This window comes from Stenella coeruleoalba (genome assembly GCF_951394435.1).
Source record: "Stenella coeruleoalba genome assembly, chromosome: 11".
NCBI lineage: Eukaryota > Metazoa > Chordata > Mammalia > Artiodactyla > Delphinidae > Stenella > Stenella coeruleoalba.
The window spans coordinates 63,920,608-63,941,137 of NC_137157.1; the positions used below are offsets into that span (position 1 = coordinate 63,920,608).

General features: G+C 39.5%; 1 protein-coding gene across 4 annotated transcripts; it reads left to right on the forward strand.

Annotated features, from left to right (window-relative positions):
* Nucleotides 1–804: 804 nt before the first annotated feature.
* Nucleotides 805–20,264, forward strand: KANSL2 (KAT8 regulatory NSL complex subunit 2). Of its 4 annotated transcripts, none has more exons than XM_079938376.1 (10): nt 805–898; nt 1,459–1,717; nt 2,510–2,688; nt 3,199–3,313; nt 7,875–8,042; nt 8,254–8,416; nt 9,748–9,844; nt 13,793–14,046; nt 18,791–18,910; nt 19,600–20,264. In XM_079938376.1, exons 2-10 carry the CDS (start codon nt 1,467–1,469, stop codon nt 19,729–19,731), a joined length of 1,479 nt encoding a protein of 492 aa, XP_079794502.1. In that variant the 5' UTR covers nt 805–898; nt 1,459–1,466; the 3' UTR covers nt 19,732–20,264. The 4 variants fall into 4 exon arrangements, with proteins under 4 accessions (XP_079794502.1, XP_079794503.1, XP_079794504.1 ...); XM_079938377.1 differs by having other exon boundaries at nt 13,793–13,944; XM_079938378.1 differs by having other exon boundaries at nt 851–898; nt 1,459–1,528.
* The last annotated feature ends 266 nt before the right edge of the window (nt 20,265–20,530 follow it).

Sequence of the window (20,530 nt, forward strand, 5' to 3'; positions counted from 1 at the left end):
ATGCAAAAAAGATCCAGAAGGGTTATGGGGAGAAAATGTTGGTTCGTGTCTACCAGAGGCGTGGTGGAGATGGAAGAAGGGAGAGATGCTTTTAACTAAAGATGCTTAGAGGATGATAAAATTGGGATTGTGTCTGCCATTTCTATATAGCTGCATTATTTAGCACGGAATTGTAGAGCATTTTAGAGAATCAAGGCCGCAACGAGAACTCATATTTCCTAATTCTCAATCCAATGCTCTTCACTATATGAGAGGGAATAAAAGGGATAAAAAATGAGGGCTGGGTTCAAATTCGCCTTCTTCCCCTAATTACTAGATATGGGCTCATTCTGTTTCTCTATTATCTGTAAAATGGAGATTATAGCTTCTTCCTCTTAGGATTGTTCTGAAAATTAAATGTTTATATATGTAATTTCCCAGACTTAATAAGCATTCAAAAAATGTTTCCATCAGTGAACTGTTCACAAAACTAAAGCCTTTTCCTGTAAACACTGAGAGTCAAATGTACAGTGAACCTTTGGCCTCTATATGTCGATTTTGTACCTACTGTTTAGGGGTGGTGAGGTAGCCGCGGCCTAGGACCACAGACAAGAGAGGCCAAATGCGGCCTGAACACCAGCGATGATGGGAGATGGAAAGTCATCGTTTTCAGCGAGCGCGTTCCACAGCCCGCGCTCCCTCTGCCTCACTCTCTCTGGAGCTGAGTTACCGACAGACAGCTCTTCTAGCCACCCAGCCGCGCCTTTTCTCAGCGCCCCGCCCTCCCAGGCTTGATAGGTAGCCAATGGTGACACAGAGTTGTAGGCGCAGTAGCCAATCAGCGGTTGGAAGCCCGGAAAGGAATGGTTAGAAGCGACTGGCGCTGCCAGACCGTAAGCAGCGTGGCGTGGCTGCAAAGGTAAGATGGCGGCGGCGCTTGCTCTTCGCCTTTGCAGTTAAGCTGCTGCTTGCCCCGTCTGTCCGTTCCGAGCTGCTACTCTGCCTCAAGTCAGCGTCAGAGTCAGTCTCCTCTAGGCTCCCAGAACCCAGATTCTCCGGTGCCCGGAGCTTTAGGACAAAATGGCGCTTGCACGGGCCGCCGAGGATGGGCAGGGCCCAGCCGTGAGCTCTGAGGCGGGCCGGGACAAAGGCAGCGTGCGCGGAGGCGGGGGTGGCGGGTGGCCCTGCGGGTTTGCCGCGCCGCGTGGGGCCGGCGCTGGCGCTTCGCCCTCGTGCTGCGGCTGTGCGAGCCCTTGAGATGCTTTCAGCCTGGCGGTGGTCGGGGTGGGGAGTGGGCTTGGACTGGGAAGTTGAGGTGAGGCAAATTCACTAACGCCTGGGGGGGACCTGGACGGAGGGGAGTTAAGGAGCGTGACTTCCGCTTGTCTTTTAGAAGCCATGCGCAGTCTGCCCAGATATCGTGGAGCAGGAATTTTCGGGAAGGGTAAGGGCTTTTTGATCTTTTGTGTGACCCTGCAGGTTTTGGTATGAACAGGATTCGGATCCACGTCTTGCCGACCAGTCGGGGGAGGATCACCCCAGTGCCCAGGTCTCAGGAGCCCCTATCTTGTTCGTTTACTCATCGCCCATGCTCGCAACCTCGTCTGGAGGGGCAGGAGTTTTGCATTAAGCATATACTTGAAGACAAGAATGCCCCTTTCAAGCAGTGTAGTTATATATCTACGAAGAATGGAAAAAGATGTCCCAGTGCTGCCCCAAAGCCTGAGAAGAAAGATGGGTATATATGTATAGATATCTGTCGTTTGTACTTTCAGTTTTTAAGTAAGAGGAGGATGTGGCATGATGTGGGTTGGGAATAGCTGCCTAGTTTTTTATGTCACGTGCTTGTAAAATTGACGTTATGGGTATATCCTTCGAAAATTTAAAAAAATGGTGAAAACTGTAAGGAGACAACTCCCATTTGGGTCACTTTGTTATCTCTTTGGATCTTTTCCCTTATCTGTAAAATAAGGATTATTCTTAACCCTAGGTTCCACGACTCTTGGCTGTCCTTGAGCCTTAGGTAATAATGCAAAATCGTATTAATGTATATGTATTTTTCTGGGAAAAACTTCATAGCTTTCATCATTTAAGCAAAAGTATCTATGCAGAAACATGACTAGATAATTCTGCATATATCATTTGGTTTTAAAATTGTGGCCTGCATCTTATTACCTACAGTGGATTGATACTGAAGTAAAATGTTGTCTTCCAGAACCAATTTTGAAAGATGAAAGTGAATCTCTTTGATTTGTTGTGAAATGATGTCAGCATTTTTAGAGATGGAATGTTTTGTTTGATGGATAGAGCACTACTAGGTTATGCTCCCTGCATTTCCCATTAGTAATACCAAATGAGTTGACCTTGGGCCAGTTAAATTATTTAGCTTTACTGGCATTTTTAATTTATAAATGAAGATAATAGTCATTTTAGTTTCCTGAAAATGATCTAAAGATCAGTGTCTGTGAAAATAGTTGAACTCTTTTAAGAGAGAACCAGAGTATAAAATGTTGATATTTTGTCTCCTTAGGGTGTCCTTCTGTGCTGAACATGCCCGTAGGAATGCCCTTGCACTTCATGCTCAAATGAAGAAGACCAATACAGGGCCTGTGGGTGAAACACTCTTATGCCAGCTGAGCTCATATGCCAAGTCAGAGCTGGGTCCTCAGACTCCAGAAAGTAGCCGCAGTGAAGCCAGCCGAATTCTGGGTAAGGGTCTTCTCTCCCAGAATGAAAAAGGAGGAAAAAAGTTAACGAAGAACTTAATTTGGTTTAGCACAGTGCCTTGAACATACTTGCCACTTGATAGTACAATATTATTGTTAATTCGTAGGCAGTTTGGTGAGAATTTAGGATTGCCATGTTGTTCACTATTCTTTTTGGTTTTAAGTAGTGGGTGCTTAGGTTTACTACCCTGAGTTTGACTCTTTCCTTCAATGCTGTTTTTATACGTACCATCTTTGCTAGGTAAGGTAATTTCAGGAAACAGAATAATTTTGAGTTGGCCTTTCTGTCCCTTTGAGGGCATGGTTAACTCATTTGCGTTACAAGTACTCATACTTGGGATGTATTTTCTTAAGCCATTTTTGTTTGTCAGTGCCTCTGTACTAAGCTTTTTTAATTTTAAGATTTGGGTTGATGTGTTAAGCAATCTAGTTTTGTGTGGTGGAGTTACAGAGGTGGGAAGTCTTAATGGCTGCTCTCCCTTCCTTGCCTCAGATGAAGACAGCTGGAGTGATGGGGAGCAGGAACCCATTACTGTGGATCAGACATGGAGAGGTGACCCTGACAGTGAAGCTGATAGCATAGACAGTGATCAAGAAGATCCCCTAAAGTAAGTTGTAACTCCACATAGGGCTTTTAAATATTTTAGTAGTTAGTATGTGGAATGTAGTACTGCATGCTGTTTAGTAGATTAATAACCTAGGAGGGTTGAAGATAGCTATTTGTGAGCAGTAATAAATAGCTTCTGCATATTAAAGTGTCATTGTTCATCACCATCTTGCTTCAGGGTAGGATTTGATTCTTTTTTTAGAAGTCTTGTAATTTGGGAAAATTTGGGGACATCAGATTCTACACATGAGAAAGTATAGGGGAGAAAATAGATTTCTTGGACATAGGAGTGGGAGGTGGGTGGAGATCAGTTAGAGAAGAGAAAATTGATGTGAATTGGTTCTTGGCTTAAACCTCAGGAATAATAAAGTGATTATATTTGAATAACTACTTTTTTTTGCAAAGTTCTGTCTGATTAATTTATTTGTTTAAGAAAAATTAAAAGGTGTTCAGGAGCTTCCTTTGGTTTCATGCCTAAGAAAGAGAAACTGATTTAGAAACCCAGAAGTGAGTAATCAACCTAATTATATCTTACTAAGGTTCTGCTTGTTACTTAACCCATGTTCGCTTTGGAGTTGTAGACATATTGCCACTCAGAAGTCTCATGTTTCTATGTCTCATGGTTTGGGTTGAGTTTTTGTTTTCTTTCTGATTTCTGTCTCATGACACTTCTCACTGACAGTCAGGTGGAAGAACTCTGAATAGTGGGAGGGGTAGTGAATTTCTAGACTTGACTGTGTTTGACAAATTCTTAGAATAGCATTTTCTTCGTTCCTTGGATTCTGAAGTTTATAAGAGGTCATTTACGATTACACTTTCTGAGTAGAATAATTTCATCTATTTAACTAATCTCGATGTAGTAAGCTATTCAGGAAGTACTTGTTTGGAGAGTCCATCTAAGTAGTTTGAGAAGGAATGTTTGTTTCAGGATTCTTTTACGCTAGAAGCTTTATACCAAGCAACATATATGTTGTTTTTTTTCCCCCCCTCCTCCATTGTGCTTCTAGAAATGCCAAACTTGCTTCTTTGAGGAGGTGTACACACTGTAGGGTCACAGAGTGACTGTCTTTTGGTGTGGTAAACGCTCAGTTTTGAAGGTCCAGAAACTCGATTTTGTTAGTAGTAATCTAGAGTGGATCAGTCTCTAGCGGACACATTCATTCTAATCTGACTTAACAAGAGATTGCTATATAAACCGAAATACCAGTTAATTTTATGAGAAGTATAAATGTTAAGAGGACTAGGTACTTGATGTTAGTTTCCTTTAAAAGAAACATTCAAAGGGGAAAATAAAGCCCCAGATGTGCTCAACTATTAGGTAACTAAATATAAGGCTTTCCTTAATTCTCCCAGTGATACTATTTAAAAAAATTTTTGACCAACTAAAATCCAGTTGTCCCTCATAATTTGAGGGGGATTGGTTCCAGGATCTGACCCGGGTACCAAAATGCAAGGATGCTCAAGTCCCGTAGTTGGTCCTCCATACCTGGAGATACCCACCAGCGGGAGTAAATAGTACTATACGTATATGCATTTTTAGAGATGTAAATAGAGTTGTTAATTGTCTGCTTACAATATTTAATTCATTAATGTGGTTACATATTATATTTAATATAAGTAGTGAAATTCTTTTAATTAAGAATTTTCATCTTTGGTGCTAATTTTTATTTATTTATTTATTTTTGGCTGCGTTGGGTCTTTGTTACTGCATGCGGGCTTTCTCTACTTGCGTCAAGTGGGGGTTACTTTCGTTGCGGTGTGTGGGCTTCTCATTGCGGTGGCTTCTCTTATTGCGGAGCCTGGGCTCTAGGCACACGGGTTTCAGTAGGTGTGGTTGGTGGGCTCTAGAGCACAGGCTCAGTAGTTGTAGCGCATGGGCTTAATTGCTCCGTGGCATGTAGGACCTTCCCAGACTAGGGATTGAACTCGTGTCCCCTGCATTGGCAGGTGGATTCTTAACCACGGTGCCACCAGGGAAGTCCTGGTGCCAGTGTTTTTGTTATCATTTTTGAATCATTAACAGTTTATAGCATATATCTTCACTTGCTTGTTTCAGAAAGGGTTCCTTTTGAATTGTTTATGATGATGTCATTAGAGATTTTATCCTACCTAGAATTATTGTTGGCATATTTTTCCCCATTGTAGGTACATGTATGTGATTTCTTTCAAAATAATCATTTGCTTAATTGCTTTGTAAAAAGTAATCTTTAAAAGCTTGTTTCCAGGATCATCCAACACTGGTGAAATTTTAGCTTAAGAGTAATTGTTAAATCTTTCCCTATTTAAAAAGTAAGTTTTATCATGTGACCTCTACACGCATCCAGAACTTGTTTTGGTAAAGGTCATTTCAGGTTATTGAGTCTTCATCATTGTTATCAAAATGAAGAAATTTGAGAGAATGCACTTTTAAAAAGAGACACTATTTAATAGAATATAAGGTGACTCTCTTTTTTGAAGTTGAATTCTAATAATAAATCCTACATTTATATTTGTGTATATCAGAGCAAGAAGAATTAGTACATGACTTTAATAACTAGCTGTGAATGTCTGGGACATCCATCTTTAAATAAATGATCCATTTTTCACATGAACTAGGCATTCATATTAGTTAGGGCGCTCATCCTCTCCCACCCCCACCCCAAATGATTTGTAGTAAATTCTAATTTTAGTGGCTTCCCATTTATAAATTATAGTCCCCAGATCATTGGTTAAATTCTCTTCTGACAGGGTACAATGAAATTAATTTCATTTTAACAAACTTGCTACTATGTTAAGGCCTCAGTATTTTAGGGGGTACAGACATATTAATGCAGACATGCCCCATTTTCCTGAATATGAATAACCTAGTCACCTTTTTTAGACCTTAGATATTTTTAAAACCTTTTCACATTTTCTGATAGTCTTAGATTTTGTCATTTCTGTAATTATCTGGGTTTTTTTTCATGTTTTGGTTCTTAATTTCTTTTCACTTATTTTTATCAGAGTACTTTGTAGTTGTAGTTCTCTTATACACAGGTAGTTTTGTCTCCTATTTATATTTAGGAAAAGTTTTTGGCAGAGATTACTTGCTTTCAGTCCTAAAGTTAATAATTTTATTCTGTGTATTTCAGTGATTTAAGAGTTAAATTTTAAAGAGCACATATTTTTGGATTCAAAATTAGTATGTAATTTGTGTGTATTGCCTTTTAAATAACAGAAATAATTTTTACTCAGTCAAAATATGAAAATAGCAAGTCAGGGTATATATCTAGCTTGTTCTTTCTGTTTATATAATGATCACATAAGACAAATGGAACCAAAAATCTTTTAAATTTGCAGTTAATCCCTTAAACTTTGAGTTAAATCAGAGGCAGGAACCAGTCTTTAATTAAACTGACATTTAAACTGATTTGCTTATGCGACCTCATTAATCACTAGAATACTTTTTTTTTTAAGTTCTGTTGATTCATATAGTTGGTGGCAAAACTTAATAAAGTTGGGCTTCCCTGGTGGCACAGTGGTTGGGAATCCACCTGCCAAGGCAGGGGACATGGGTTCAAGCCCTGGTTGGGGAATATCCCGCGTGCCGCAGACCAACTAAGCCTGTGAGCCACAACTACTGAAGCCCGTGCGCCTAGAGCCCATGCTCCGCAACAAAGAGAGGCCACCGCGATGAGAAGCCCGTGCACTGCAACGAAGAGTGGCCCCCGCTCACCGCAACTAGAGAAAGCCCGCGTGCAACAAGGAAGACCCAACGCAGCCAAAAATAAATAATAAATAAATTTATTTAAAAAAAAAACTTAATAAAGTTGCTGTGGATCTAGATCTTCGGCAAAGGGTTACTCCAGGGTACGATATTTTGAGAATATTGTTAAAATGAGCTGAGGACATTGACTAGCCATTGTGACCAGTGTTTTGAGGGCCTGTGTAAACTCCAAAATACAAGTGTATTTTTATTTTTTATTTCTATTTAATTTTAATTAATTTATTTTTGGCCATGTGGCTTGTGGGATCTTAGTTCCCGGACCAGGGGTTGAACCCGGGCCCTCAGCAGTGAAAGCACGGAGTCCTGACCACTGGACCACCAGTGTATTTCCCTACGAGTATATTTTTAAATTAGAAGTCATAATTGTTTGTTATCTTTTGTGCTTTAATTAAAATGTATTGAGATACATGCTGCTAAATTAAACACTCTTAAGCTGTCCTGACTGTGATTTTTCTGTATTAAATTATTAAATGGAACAAGAATGTAGATTAATAAAAATTTTGAGTATTCTATATCTTTACTCCTATTTAAACATAATGCAAATAAGTGGGGAAAATAATGAAACATTTCCCCTTTCCCATACTGTGATATCGTACATTAGTATCCATTCTTGGGAATTTTCTTTTTTGTTTTATTTTTGAGTAACAACTTGAATGGTAAAATGCTGTGTGAAAACATTCCTGTTTAATAAGGTGATTGTCTCAGCACTGACTGTTGAATAGCAAATCTAAGTCTCACCTTCACTCCTTTTTCCTTCTAAGCTTGGGTTTTATTGTTGTGCTTTCTTATCCTTTTTGAATTGTCTCTTTTATTTTAGGCATGCTGGTGTCTACACAGCGGAAGAAGTGGCCCTGATTATGCGTGAGAAGCTTATTCGTTTGCAGTCTTTGTACATTGACCAGTTTAAACGACTTCAGCATCTACTCAAAGAGAAGAAGCGACGTTACTTACACAATCGCAAAGTGGAACATGAAGCTCTAGGCAAGTTTTATGCCAGTTCCGATAAGCTGTTGTGGGTTCAACATGTGAATTTCGTAGTAGTTAGACTTCTGTCTTGTTACCTGGACTGGAGAAGGATTTGCTTTTGAAACTGTTGTATGGGCAGATTTCTCTGTTTTCTTCTTGTTAGTTTGGGGACACATCCTTGATTGGTTGCTTGGCAGATAACATCTTGACTGTTGTGACGTTCTAGGTAGTAGTCTCCTGACTGGCCCAGAGGGACTTCTTGCCAAAGAACGAGAGAACTTAAAGCGTCTAAAATGTCTTCGGCGGTATCGTCAGCGCTATGGAGTGGAAGCCTTACTACATAGGCAGCTGAAGGAGCGCAGAATGCTGGCCACAGATGGTGCCGCCCAACAGGTAATTTTTGTATATACCTCTAAGGTGTTACATATGTTTTATTTACAAAGTTAGGGTAATTGTCAAAACACTGTTGTATAGTCTTGGTTCTGAAATCTAACTTACTGGACGTGGGGTTTATTGAAAAGAGCACTTATCTGGAAGTGCAGAGACATGGGTTTTGGATCCCTTCTGATCAATTCTGTACCTGCACTGATAACTGAACTCTGTTTTCATCTGCATATTGAAGGGTTGCCATAGATTTCTAAGTTATTTGGTTCAGAAATGCTTCAGAAACAGGCACAGAATGCCTAATAGATTGGGACTCTTGTTTTAGAAGGCAGAATAATAGGAGCAGTGAAGGTCAGGAAGTAAGGTTGACAAGCAGAGTTAAGCAATTATTCTTAAATTTGTTCCTCAAGCCCCTGGTCTCTGCATCAGTAAGAGTAAGTCCATTTTTGGGCTTCTCTGGTGGCACAGTGGTTGAGAATCCGCCTGCCAATGCAGGGGACACAGGTTCGAAACCTGGTCCCGGAAGATCCCACATGCTGTGGAGCAACCAAGCCTGTGTGCCTCAACTACTGAGCCTGTACTCTAGAGCCCTTGAGACACTACTACTGAGCCCGTGCACCACAACTACTGAAGCCGGCGAACCTAGAGCCCGTACTCCGCAACAAGAGGAGCCACTGCAATGAGAAGCCCGCACACTGCAACAAAGAGTAGCCCACTCGATGCAACTAGAGAAAGCCAGCAACATAGACCAAACGCAGCCAAAAATAAAATAAAATTAATAAATTAAAAAAAAAGAGTAATTCCATTTATTTTATTTTATTTTATTTATTTATTTTTTTTGCGGTACGCGGGCCTCTCACTGTTGTGGCCTCTCCCGTTGCAGAGCACAGGCTCCGGACGCGCAGGCTCAATGGCCATGGCTCACGGGCCCAGCCGCTCCGCGGCACGTGGGATCTTCCCGGACTGGGGCACGAACCCGTGTCCCCTGCATCTGCAGGCGGACTCTCAACCACTGCGCCACCAGGGAAGCCCTATCTTTTCTATTTTTTGAGGTTCGACGTAAGATTACGATTTAAAAAGGGTTCTGCTAAAAGACAAAATCGTTTGAAAACCATTAGGCTGTGTATCTCACACTTTTGTAATACGGAGGAATTGTATTTCGAATTATGGTTGATTCATTATTTGGACACGAGGTTTACATTTTTTTTTCCTTTTGCACAGTATTGGTGAATAAATTTGTTAAATGTTCAAGTTTCTAGGCTTTAAGGATACAGTTTTCTTATATAAGTAAGTGTTTTCATAGATAATTTGTTTTGACTGACCTGTTTTCTCCATTTTAGGCCCATACCACTCGTTCCAGTCAGAGGTGCTTGGCCTTTGTGGATGATGTTCGTTGTTCCAATCAGTCTCTTCCAATGACCAGACACTGCCTTACCCGTATCTTTTTGCTCTGTTCAGTTTGCTAGCTAGACTGAAGGCTAGTGGGGATCTGTGATAGTTTAGTTAATTGAAGGTCTTTGTTTTCCTTTGGCCCTGAATCAAGGCCAGCAGTTTGCTGAAGCTGTTGGTTTCAAGCAGGAGCCTAAAGAAATCTCTTTCTATGGTCTGTTGGCCATTTCAGAACTTTGGAAATGTAATGGTCAATTCATTAGAAAGAAACATCTGTCATTGGTGATAGATATGGGCTAATACTCACTTGTAGTTGATTAGTATTGGGATTCCAAAATTTAGAGATCCCTGATTTATTAACTCATTCATTAGAATTATAATACTGTTAAATCCAATTACTACAAAAAAATTGCTGAGGATCCAAAAACAGTTGGATGATTCTGAAATGTGATCTTTCTTTGAATATTATCCATTTATGGTCAGGACCCTGACTTGTGTATTTTAGACTTCATTCAGATAGGAAACTTACATTTACTAGTGGGCTGTAAAAGTTTTTGAGCTGTATATTGAATTGTGAAAGTGCATCTATATGGTGGACGTTGAGAAAGTTACTTTCACAGTAAATGCACTATTTAAATATGGTGATCTTCATTATATGAAAGGCATAAATCTTGCTGGATTTCATTTGCCTGGCAAGATATACAAATATTTGGAAAGTAAAATGTATTTTCTTTAATAAGAAGGGAAGGAAGACTTTCTTGCTCTTTTGAAAGGAAAACTGATTTTTTCTCTATTCTGCTTATTAAATATTTTACCGATTTATTAATTATTGTAACAAATGTCTGGTAAAGGATTACTGTCCTTAATATATAAAATTCTTGTGCAGAGTAATTAAAAACTAAAGATAAATGCTCAAAACATAATTGGGCAAAGGCTATCTATGGACAGATTAAAAGTAGAAGTGGCTGATAGTTGAAAAGTATTTACCTTTACTATAAATAAGTGAAATAAGAAATAAAACAAGGAAGTTTTTTTAATCCATACTTATTTTTTTTTGGCTGTGCCGCACGGCTTGTGGGATCTTAGTTTCCGGACCAGGGGTTAAACTTGGGCCCTGGCAGTGAGAGCCCTGAGTCCTAACCACTGCACTGCCAGGGAATTCCCTAATCTATAAATTTGAGACTTATCTATGTATGAGATTTAATGAGAAAGTTTCAAAAGTTTGTGAGAGAATGGTGAAATGGGCCTTTCTGAACTCTGCCAGTGGAACTGTAAAGTGGCACAGGCTTTTAGAAAGCAGTTTGAGAATATTCATATTCTTTGATATGATAACGTCACCTCTGAGAATTTATTTTAAGACGATAATCAAATACAGATGATTATTGTTACACAGAATTCCTCCAACCGGAGAGAGCCTTAAAATTTTCAGAGATGGGGAATAGAGAGGAAAACTGTGACACAGCATAGTATGGAATATGTTCAGGAATTAAACATTATATTTAACAAAATTTATGAATGACATAGGAAAATGTTTGATAGTGACAAAAATAGAGTATGGAATTCGGTAGAGTATGTTTTAACTACATGGAACTAATACTAGGAGGGAATGTAACAGAAATGTGACTATTTTTGGATGGTGGGGTTATGAATGCCCTTTTTCCCTCTGCTTTGTACTTTTCAGGTTTTCTTCAGTGACCTTGAATTACTTTATAAGGCAAAACACCCAGTTTATGGATATTGAGTATTTTAGACTTACAGCACTATACTCAAGATAGTTTATTAGAATATTAATATTTTAAAAAGCAAAGTTGAAAATGTATGTGAAAAGAGAAGGGAAGTATTATTTTCTCTTTTATGCTCTTTTCCTTTCCACTCTGTAGTTGCCTAAGTCACTTACCCTTCCTTAAGTCCTTATCCCAGAGAAAGATGCGACTGCCATTGGTGACCTGTTAACTCTTTACTCTGGTCTAATGGAGACACCACTGGACTGAAAGTGAAGGACCCAGACTCTAGTTGTAGGTCAACCATTCCCTTCTTTGTCTGTTGTCCCTATCTGAAAGGAAAGGGGGTGGAGGAGGATGGGGGAGGGCTTTTCAAGGATACTGTGATATTAAATAAATAAGAGACTTGTGAAAATCCTTCAAATTACATGAAAAAGGTTCCAATTGAAACAATTTAATGGATTCACATTTAAAATTTTAATAATTTAAATAAGATTGAGCTTCTTAAGCACATAGAGGTTGCAAACCTGATTGTTCCCATCAGATTCATGTTTGTTCATTTGAGCGCTGATTTTCATTGAATAATTATTTGTTTACTTTGAGCTATATACTGTTCCTTTAGAGTAGTGGTTCTCAACCGAGGCCACTTTGTACCCCATTTGGCAGTGTGTGGAGACTTTTTTGTTTTGTCTTAACTCTGATGGGGGTGCTACTGACATCTAGTGGCCAGAGGCCAGGAATGCTGCTAATAAACATTCTACAGTGCACAGATAGATAGCCGTAATGCCAGTGGTGGCAATGCTATGAAACTCTAATTTAGAGTTTATCAAGTTCTAAGGAATGGATTGAAAAATATGGCTTTTGTTCAAGAGGGTTTATTAGGTTTAAAATTTATAATGTACATTAGATTTTTTTAACTTCAAAAAATTACCTTAAAATTTGGGGGATAAAAATTACCCATTCTTCCATAATCCTGGGTACAGTTTACAGAAAATTTTGCTTTCTGGTTTAAAAAATAGGCCCAAGTTTGAAATAATAGTTGTCTATTAATCTAGGGAAAATAACCATGTAGTTAGGATTTCAGGAAATGATAAAACTTGAGTAAAATATTTTGTAGAGTGACTCGAATCAGAATTTTGTTATCTGATCATGATTTCAATGTTGATTCATCCCACAGAACTTATTTGCCAACTTGGAAATATAGCCTTTTTCTGCTTCTACCCTTAAGAGAAGTTGTTAGGGCTCCTGGAGCATTCCTGGACTACTTCTTTCCATGCGCCATAAGCAGTTATTTTCTTCTTCCCTTTCTTTTTTAAAAATTTTTTTTTTTTTTTTTTGGCTGCATTGGGTCTTTGTTGCTGTGCGCGGGCTTTCTCTGGTTGCGGCGAGCGGGGGCTACTCTTCCTTGCGGTGCGGTGGCTTCTCTTGTTGCGAAGCATGGGCTCTAGGCACGCGGGCTTCAGTAGTTGTGGCACGTGAGCTCTAGAGCGCAGGCTCAGTAGTTGTGGTGCACGAGCTTAGTTGCTCTGCGGCACGTGGGATCTTCCCGGGCCAGGGCTTGAATCCGTGTCCGCTGCATTGGCAGGCGGATTCTTAACCACTGTGCCACCAGTGAAGTGCTCTTCTTCCCTTTGTTTTTGGGATCATAACAGGACTCCAGTGATACCACCCCCCTGAAAAAGGGTGTGTGTGTGGAAATTTAATTTTATTTCCTGTCAGGATAGGATACCTAGTTACTATTACTGGAGCTTCTATTTTCCCCAACACTCTGCTTCTTTAAACAAATGTATCATGTAAACATTTTGGAAACAAGGTTCAAAAAGTTTTGAGGACGTTTTTTGCTCCTCTGCTTAACAGCAGAAACAACATTGTATCTCTTGACTCTTGGAAGGGATTGCTAGGGGCCTCTGCAAGCTATTTGCATTTACCATGACATGGTTCTTCTGAATAGGTACAGTTTTCTAGGATTGTTAACTGCTGTTTGCTTAGCGCTATGTTTTGAAATGTTTTTCATTTGACTCATAGGGAGAACAAGATTAGTGTCTCTACTTTAAATGGAGGTTGGGGACTAGTTTTACATTACTGGTAGGGCTAGAGTTATGCTAGTAAATGACAATTTGAGAAGTAACTTTAAAAATTGCTACCTGCATTTGGTTCTGTATCAGATGTAACCAAATATCATGTGTTGTCCAGACCTTGAATTTTACATGGCAGACACCTCCTTTTTTGTGCCTCCGATAGATCCATTTTATTTCCCTTGACCATTTTTCTACAGATATTTGTCAGGACACGAATCAGGTTCTCTTCAAATGCTGCCAGGGGTCTGAAGAGGTACCCTGCAACAAACCAGTTCCTGTAAGCCTCTCTGAGGATCCCTGCTGCCCACTGCATTTCCAGTTGCCTCCTCAGATGTATAAGCCCGAGCAGGTACTGTCTGTGCCAGACGATCTGGAAGCCGGCCCCATGGATCTGTACTTGAGTGCTGCTGAGCTTCAGCCCACTGAGAGTTTACCTCTGGAGTTCAGTGATGTAAGTTAGAGAAGCTCTGCTCTGGTTGGCCCTTGAGGCAAGGCCTTATTTATTAATGGTGAGAATAGGTTAGTCTTTTGTGGTTTAAAAAAAAAAGAAAAAAAAAAAAAACAACTGATAAGTTTTTTGAAATGATATGTGTGTATGGTTGTATTTGTATGTTAACATATTCATTTAGAGACAGTTTAAATTTACAGAAGTTTTTTTTTTCTGAGGGAATGATAAGGGAAATTTTAAACTAAGGGAAATGGGAAAGTCAAGATTATGGTTGGATTTGTGTCGCTGGGAAATTTGGTACCCATCCACAAGGTAAGTAATTCACTTGAATCTTAATAATACAAATGAATTCTGATATCTACTTGACAATGTAAATTTGTGTTTTGGCCCTATAAGAGTTCTCATTTTCAGATTAATGTGTCCTCCCCTAAAAATGACTCTAAACTTAGCTCTGCATACTGTTTTTCATTTTTGATATGTTATTAAAGATTCTGTTGTGAATGGACCAGAACAACAGTGATCTCCCTAAATATTTACTTTTATAGCCTTCTAAGTGTGTACACTACTCTACCTTTTTCAGTCTGCTCCTTGATTGGTCCCAGCGCATAAACCCATCTCTGATTGCATTTGTTTCCTTAATTAGCACTACCCTACTATATCATTCACTTCAGGGATCAGTTGACATTCCATCTTTTTTTTGGCAGTTTGCTTAATCTTTAGCCTTTTGGATAAAGGTCTTCATTATTTATTCTGAAGATAATTCTTATGAATTTCATAATAAAGGTGTCTTGTATCAATATATAACCATGACATATTTAAAGTGATAAATCTAAATGGAAAATTCAGTATAGGTTACAAGATTGTTTGCCTAGGGGTAGAAGCAGGATTTGGGTGGCCTCGAGTGTTGCTCACTAAAGAAAATATATCAGGACAGGCTAATATCTGAAAAAGTGGCACTAAGAGTAAACTGATTCCAGGGAATTCCCTGGTAGTCCAGTGGTTAGGACCCGGCACTTTCACTTCACTGCTGTGGCCTGGGTTCAGTCCCTGGTGGGGGAACTAAGATCCCACAAGCTCTGCAGAGTGGCCCCCAAAAAGAGTAAACTGATGCCAGTTAACTACGCCCCCTCCTTTTGTGGCTGTATACTGTTTGTAGGATTAGTGAACTTGATTTTTGTCACTTCATTTATAACAAACTTATAATTTTTGTTATAATCCTGATTATAATTGCTTTTTAAAAAGTTTCTTTCAAACAGATTCATAGAATATGAGAACCTTAGAGATTATATACTCCAGTGCTTCCCAGAGTTTTCCAATGAGATTATGTTGAAGAGAGTAAATGAATAGATAGCCCTAGATTGATACAGATTTTTGTCCACTTCCCTTCATTTTACATGTGAAGAAAACCCAAAGAGGTGCTATCTTTCCTTTTTTTTTTAACTTAGTAACGAGCAGATTTATAGGGTCTAAAAAATAACCTAATCACTACATTGCCAAATTCCCTTCAAATATTAATGTACATATGTAAGTAACTAGCACATGGATTTTACATAGATGTACTAGGTTATTAACTTTTATTTCATCTGACTGTTAATTTCTAGAGCCATTGCTATTTTGACCTTTTTGCTTTTCCCCTTTCACATGTTTTTGCGTTAGTTTTAAATAGTGTTTTCTTAAACTTCTGATGATCTAGAGCTAAGAAAATATGACTGTTCCAGTATGTTTGAAGATTATGTTCTTGTTTGCTCTTTGGAGAATAGTAACACAAAATATTAGAGATTATAAGATGTGATCATAGCCTAAAAGTGACATTTAAGGAATCTTAATTTTTAAACATTTAAAAATATATTGTCAGATCTTTTAATATTTATTTTATGGTGTGAATTTTGTAAAGAATGTATGAGAAGTAAGTTGATTTTTGAGAATCTCATGGGTTTTTAAGGTGGACCTTTGTTAGAGGTTTAAAAATGATAATCAGCTGTTTGTACTTGATCATCTGTTATGTTTGTACTAATGTACTTTAGATGAACCACATTGGTCGTTAAAAAGTAGTTTTATTCTTAATCTTTGGAGGTAAAAATTCTCCAGAAAATGTTGAAACAGTTCTGTTTTAGAAAAGAGTTTTTGTCCTCCCATAAATTCTGGATATATTTAACTAGTCTTTTGCTGGGTAAAAATAATTTCTTAATTATGTGAATTCCACCCAGCAATCTTACCTATGTTCTTTCTTAGATATCATTTCTGTTATACTTATTAATAATTTCTGGTAACTTTACTTGTGGGAGGACCAGGTATCAGATATTCATATGGGTAAAAGTTCAGCCTTTCATTCTGGATATTAACACTTGCCTGTTTTCTGTCCTTTGATCCGAGGATATTTGACAAATAAGAATTTAATACCTTAATCCTATTACTTTGAGCTTGCTCTCTTTTTGTGTTTGTTTTTTGAGCTCTGTTTTTGACATAGAACAAAATGTGGATTCTGTCTTTGTGTCCTGATTCATTCCTCTTAGGATAGGCATTTCTGCTGATCCTTTCTTCTTCTCTTATTTTAGGTTCCTGTTCCCAATTTTAATTCTTATAAAAGACAACACTGAATATGTGAGGAAAGCCTTTTCAGTATCTGTTTTTGTTTGAAAAATTTCTGTACCACTGTTATCTTGAGACTTGGAAACCTTTTGCCACACAGCTTAAATGGGTTCTTTTAAATTTCAAGTTAATTATTTATACAGTTGACCCTTGAATAACACGGGCTTGAACTGTGCAGGTCCACTTATACACAGCTTTTTTTCCCAGTAAATTCTTACTACAGTCTACATGATCCACAGTTGGTTGAATCTGAGGGTATAGAACCATGGACAGAGAGGGCTGACTGAAGTTATACACGGATTTCTGACTGTGGGCATCGGTGCCCCTAACCACGGCGTTGTTCAAGGATCAAGTGCATAATAATTGTGCATACTAAAAGAATCGGAGAAAACAGTTCACAGTCTTACTTAACAGTGTGAGAACATGGTGGTTTCTGTGGATAGTACAGAAGTTTCTAACACATCTGACATAGATGTTAGGTAGCCAGCTGTATCCTTTTCCTTATGTTTCTGCTTAAGTTGAGCAGCTTTAAGTCCAGCACGTCCTTTAATTGTGTTCTTTTCTTTACCTTAATTATCTTGAGGATGTGATTCTTGTTTTCGGTGATCAGCACAGCAAAGAAAGGGAAAGGATTTCAAACTCTTAGACTTATTCTAAAAGCACAGAACTTAGCTTTTCTCAAGAAGCTCAATTACTGGAAACATAGAGCCTCTATAAAGTAGCTTGGACACAGGAGAGTACAAACCCTTGGGTTGTTTTCACTCTTGGGAAGCAGAGTTTAGCAGGAGATGCTTAGACAGCAGAGGGATGAAAGTCAGTTTGACATATTGTCTGAGCCTTTATAGTGCTTTAGACCCTGAATCAAGACCAGTAGTTTGCTGTAGCTATTGGTTTCACACAGGAGCCAAGAGCAGTGTCTTCCTATGGTCTGTTGGCTTCAGCCCCTCTGCGGGAATGGCCAGTTCAGTTGGAAGAAACATAGTCTGTAGAATACAATGTTTTGTGCGTGTGTGTGTGTGTGTGTGTGTGTGTGTGTGTGTGTGTTTTATTATTTATTTGGCTGTGCCGGGTCTTAGTTGTGGCACTTGGGATCTTCCTCACTGCGTGTGGGATCTTAGTTGCGGCACGCGGGATCTAGTTCCCTGACCAGGGATTGAACCCGGGTCCCCTGCATTGGGAGCTCAGAGTCTTAACCACTGGACCACCAGGGAAGTCCCCCTGTGTGTGGGTGTTTTAAAGAGCAATTGGATATGTTAGGTTTAAGAATCAGGGACTTTTCTCTGTGGGGATAGGGACTTAACTAAAATATTTCCTGACCATTCGGAAGGACTTTGAGTTTTTCATCTTCCTTCTTTCTTCCCCCATCCCCTTTCCTCTTTTGCTCCCTGGCTCGCTTTGTGGCCATTAGAATATTAATCAAGTGGTCTCATATTGTCCAATCTATTAAGTCAGTATTTCATTTTAATTTGCATGTATGCTGATTGTCCATATTAGATTCATCACTGGTGAACTTAGATGCCAACTACAGTTAGTCTTAGAAGTATATGCCTTTTTTTTTTTGGTCACGTGGATCCTAGTTTCCCAACCAGGGATTGAACCTGTGCCCTTGGTGGTGAAAGTGCAGAGTCCTAACCACTGGACCACCAGGGAGTTCCAGTATATGCTTTTTAAAAATATTTCTTTTTGTGGTAAGATATTTGTAATGTAAGATTTACCATTTTAAAGTGTACAGTTCAGTGGTATGAAGTACATTCAAAACATTGTGCAACGATTACCACTATCAATTTCCAGGGCTTTTCTGGCAGTGCAGACAGAGACTGGACTCATTAAACTGTAACTCCCACTGCCCCTCTATCTCCAGCCCCTGGTAGCTCCTGTTCTACCTTCGCCTCTGAATTTTTCTGTTGAAAAAAGATATGCTTTTTAAAGCTACTATAGTGGTCTGTGCTTTATATTTGGCAGCAAGGAAAAAATTCTCAGTGCTTTTCAATCTTATCCCATTTGTTGCACACTCTGGGGAACTCGTTATTTGTTTTAAAGGTAGGCGAGGGGTGAGGGAAGTAAGGGAGAATTCTTCGAGGTTTGCTGAAAAATGCCAACTTTAGCTTATTGGTCCCCTTGATATTGCTGATAGGCTTTTTTCTCTTTCTTTTCCTAGGACTTGGATGTTGTGGGTGACGGTATGCAGTGCCCTCCTTCACCCTTGCTTTTTGATCCTTCAGTAACCCTTGAAGATCATCCTGTAAAAGAAATAGCTGAAGGCCCAGTGGATATTTTGGCAAGTGAAGAATACCTCCAGCCAGGCAGAGGGTCCCCTGCTGGCTGTGGCCAGCATGTACTCCTGGGGGTCGGGGTTGTCATCACTAGCTGTGCAGGTGCTCCAGATGGCAGTTCTCCAGATGGGCCTTAGAGAGAACACTTACTAGCTCCTGGTCCCCGTATCTGGGAGAGCAGGACAGATTTATTTAGCTAACTAGAAAAGGTTGAGACAAGGAGTGTAAGAAAATTGTTGCTTTAAGGGAGAGTTCAGCCCTGGAATTGTTTTCATCATAGAATTAAGCACAAGCAGCACGATTTGGCTTCTTTCTTTGAGCTTTGGGTGGGACACTCGTGGCTCTGACTGAAGACCTGCAGTTATACTACAGCTGTTGGTTTCAAACAGAGGCCCAGAGGACTGTCTTCCTGTGATCTGTTGGCTGTTCTGGAAACTCAGCAGAGAATGGCTATTTCATTTGGAAGAAACAACCCACAGCTCTCCTTTCCATTGGGAGGGCCTCAGGAATGCTACAAGTAATGACTTCTGACTCCGAGGGTCAGGGATAGTTAAGTATGGGGAAGAGCAACCGCATAGAGTTACATCTGCTGTCTTGTTCTTGTTGCTACTATACATGGGCATTATATAAGTCAGATTCATGCTTCAGACCACAGTTAATGAGTTTGTAACCAAAGTGACTTTTCTTTTAACAGGGCCAGATGCAGATGGCTGGAGATGGGTGCAGATCACAGGGATCCCGAAATTCTGAGAAAGGCTCTGTGCCATTGCCTCAGAGTGGAGTGGCTACTGCAAACGGAAAGCCAGAACCCGCTTCTGTCAGTTGATAGTTTGCTTTGGGAACCAGTTGACTTTGGAGGATTTGTATTTCCCGTTTAAACAAGTATTTCTGACCGTCTCTCACTAAAGGACAACCTGGACTACCTTGTTTTTCTTCTGGGTTACTGAGTGCTATAGTCAAACCACATGTTGGGGGAAGGGACCAATAGTGTCTAAAAATTGTGGATGTCTTCCCACTCTAGGCAAGGAAGAGAGACAGGTGATTCCCATCAGAGCTGCTGAGATTGAGAGTATTTGGGGACTGTGCCTAAGGGGAGAGAGAGTTTTGTAATGCTGTTTCCCAAGTCTAGGGATGTTGATGGACCCAATGGCTGTTTATCTCTGTCTAGCAGCCTGTTTTAGCCTTTCCTCACTTCTCACCTAATTGGGTAATCTGAAGCCCCTCCCCTCAGTGAACTCTGACCTATAGCCTCTGAGAAAATAGCCCACAGGACTGGGCCCTCCTTAACCATCCATCTTGCTTCTAACCTATGTAAATTTCTGTAGTGGCTATCTTATGTAAGATACAATAAAAAATTATCGTACATAGTTTCTATTAAATGTTAAAATGTTATGAAAACAATCACTTGAATGCATGTTTTGTTTGTGTTTGAGAGAGAGTGTGTCTGTGTGTATTTTGGGTTTTTAGGGAGCTGCCTCTGATGGAAAAGGGAAAACAGGACACATATACTTCCATCCCAAGAAGTAAATACATTTTCAGTAACTTAATTTGCTTTTGATTTTGGTTGGGAGGATAAGTTAAAAACCATGTAAGAAGTAAATGGAAAGGGTGGGACTTCCTTATTA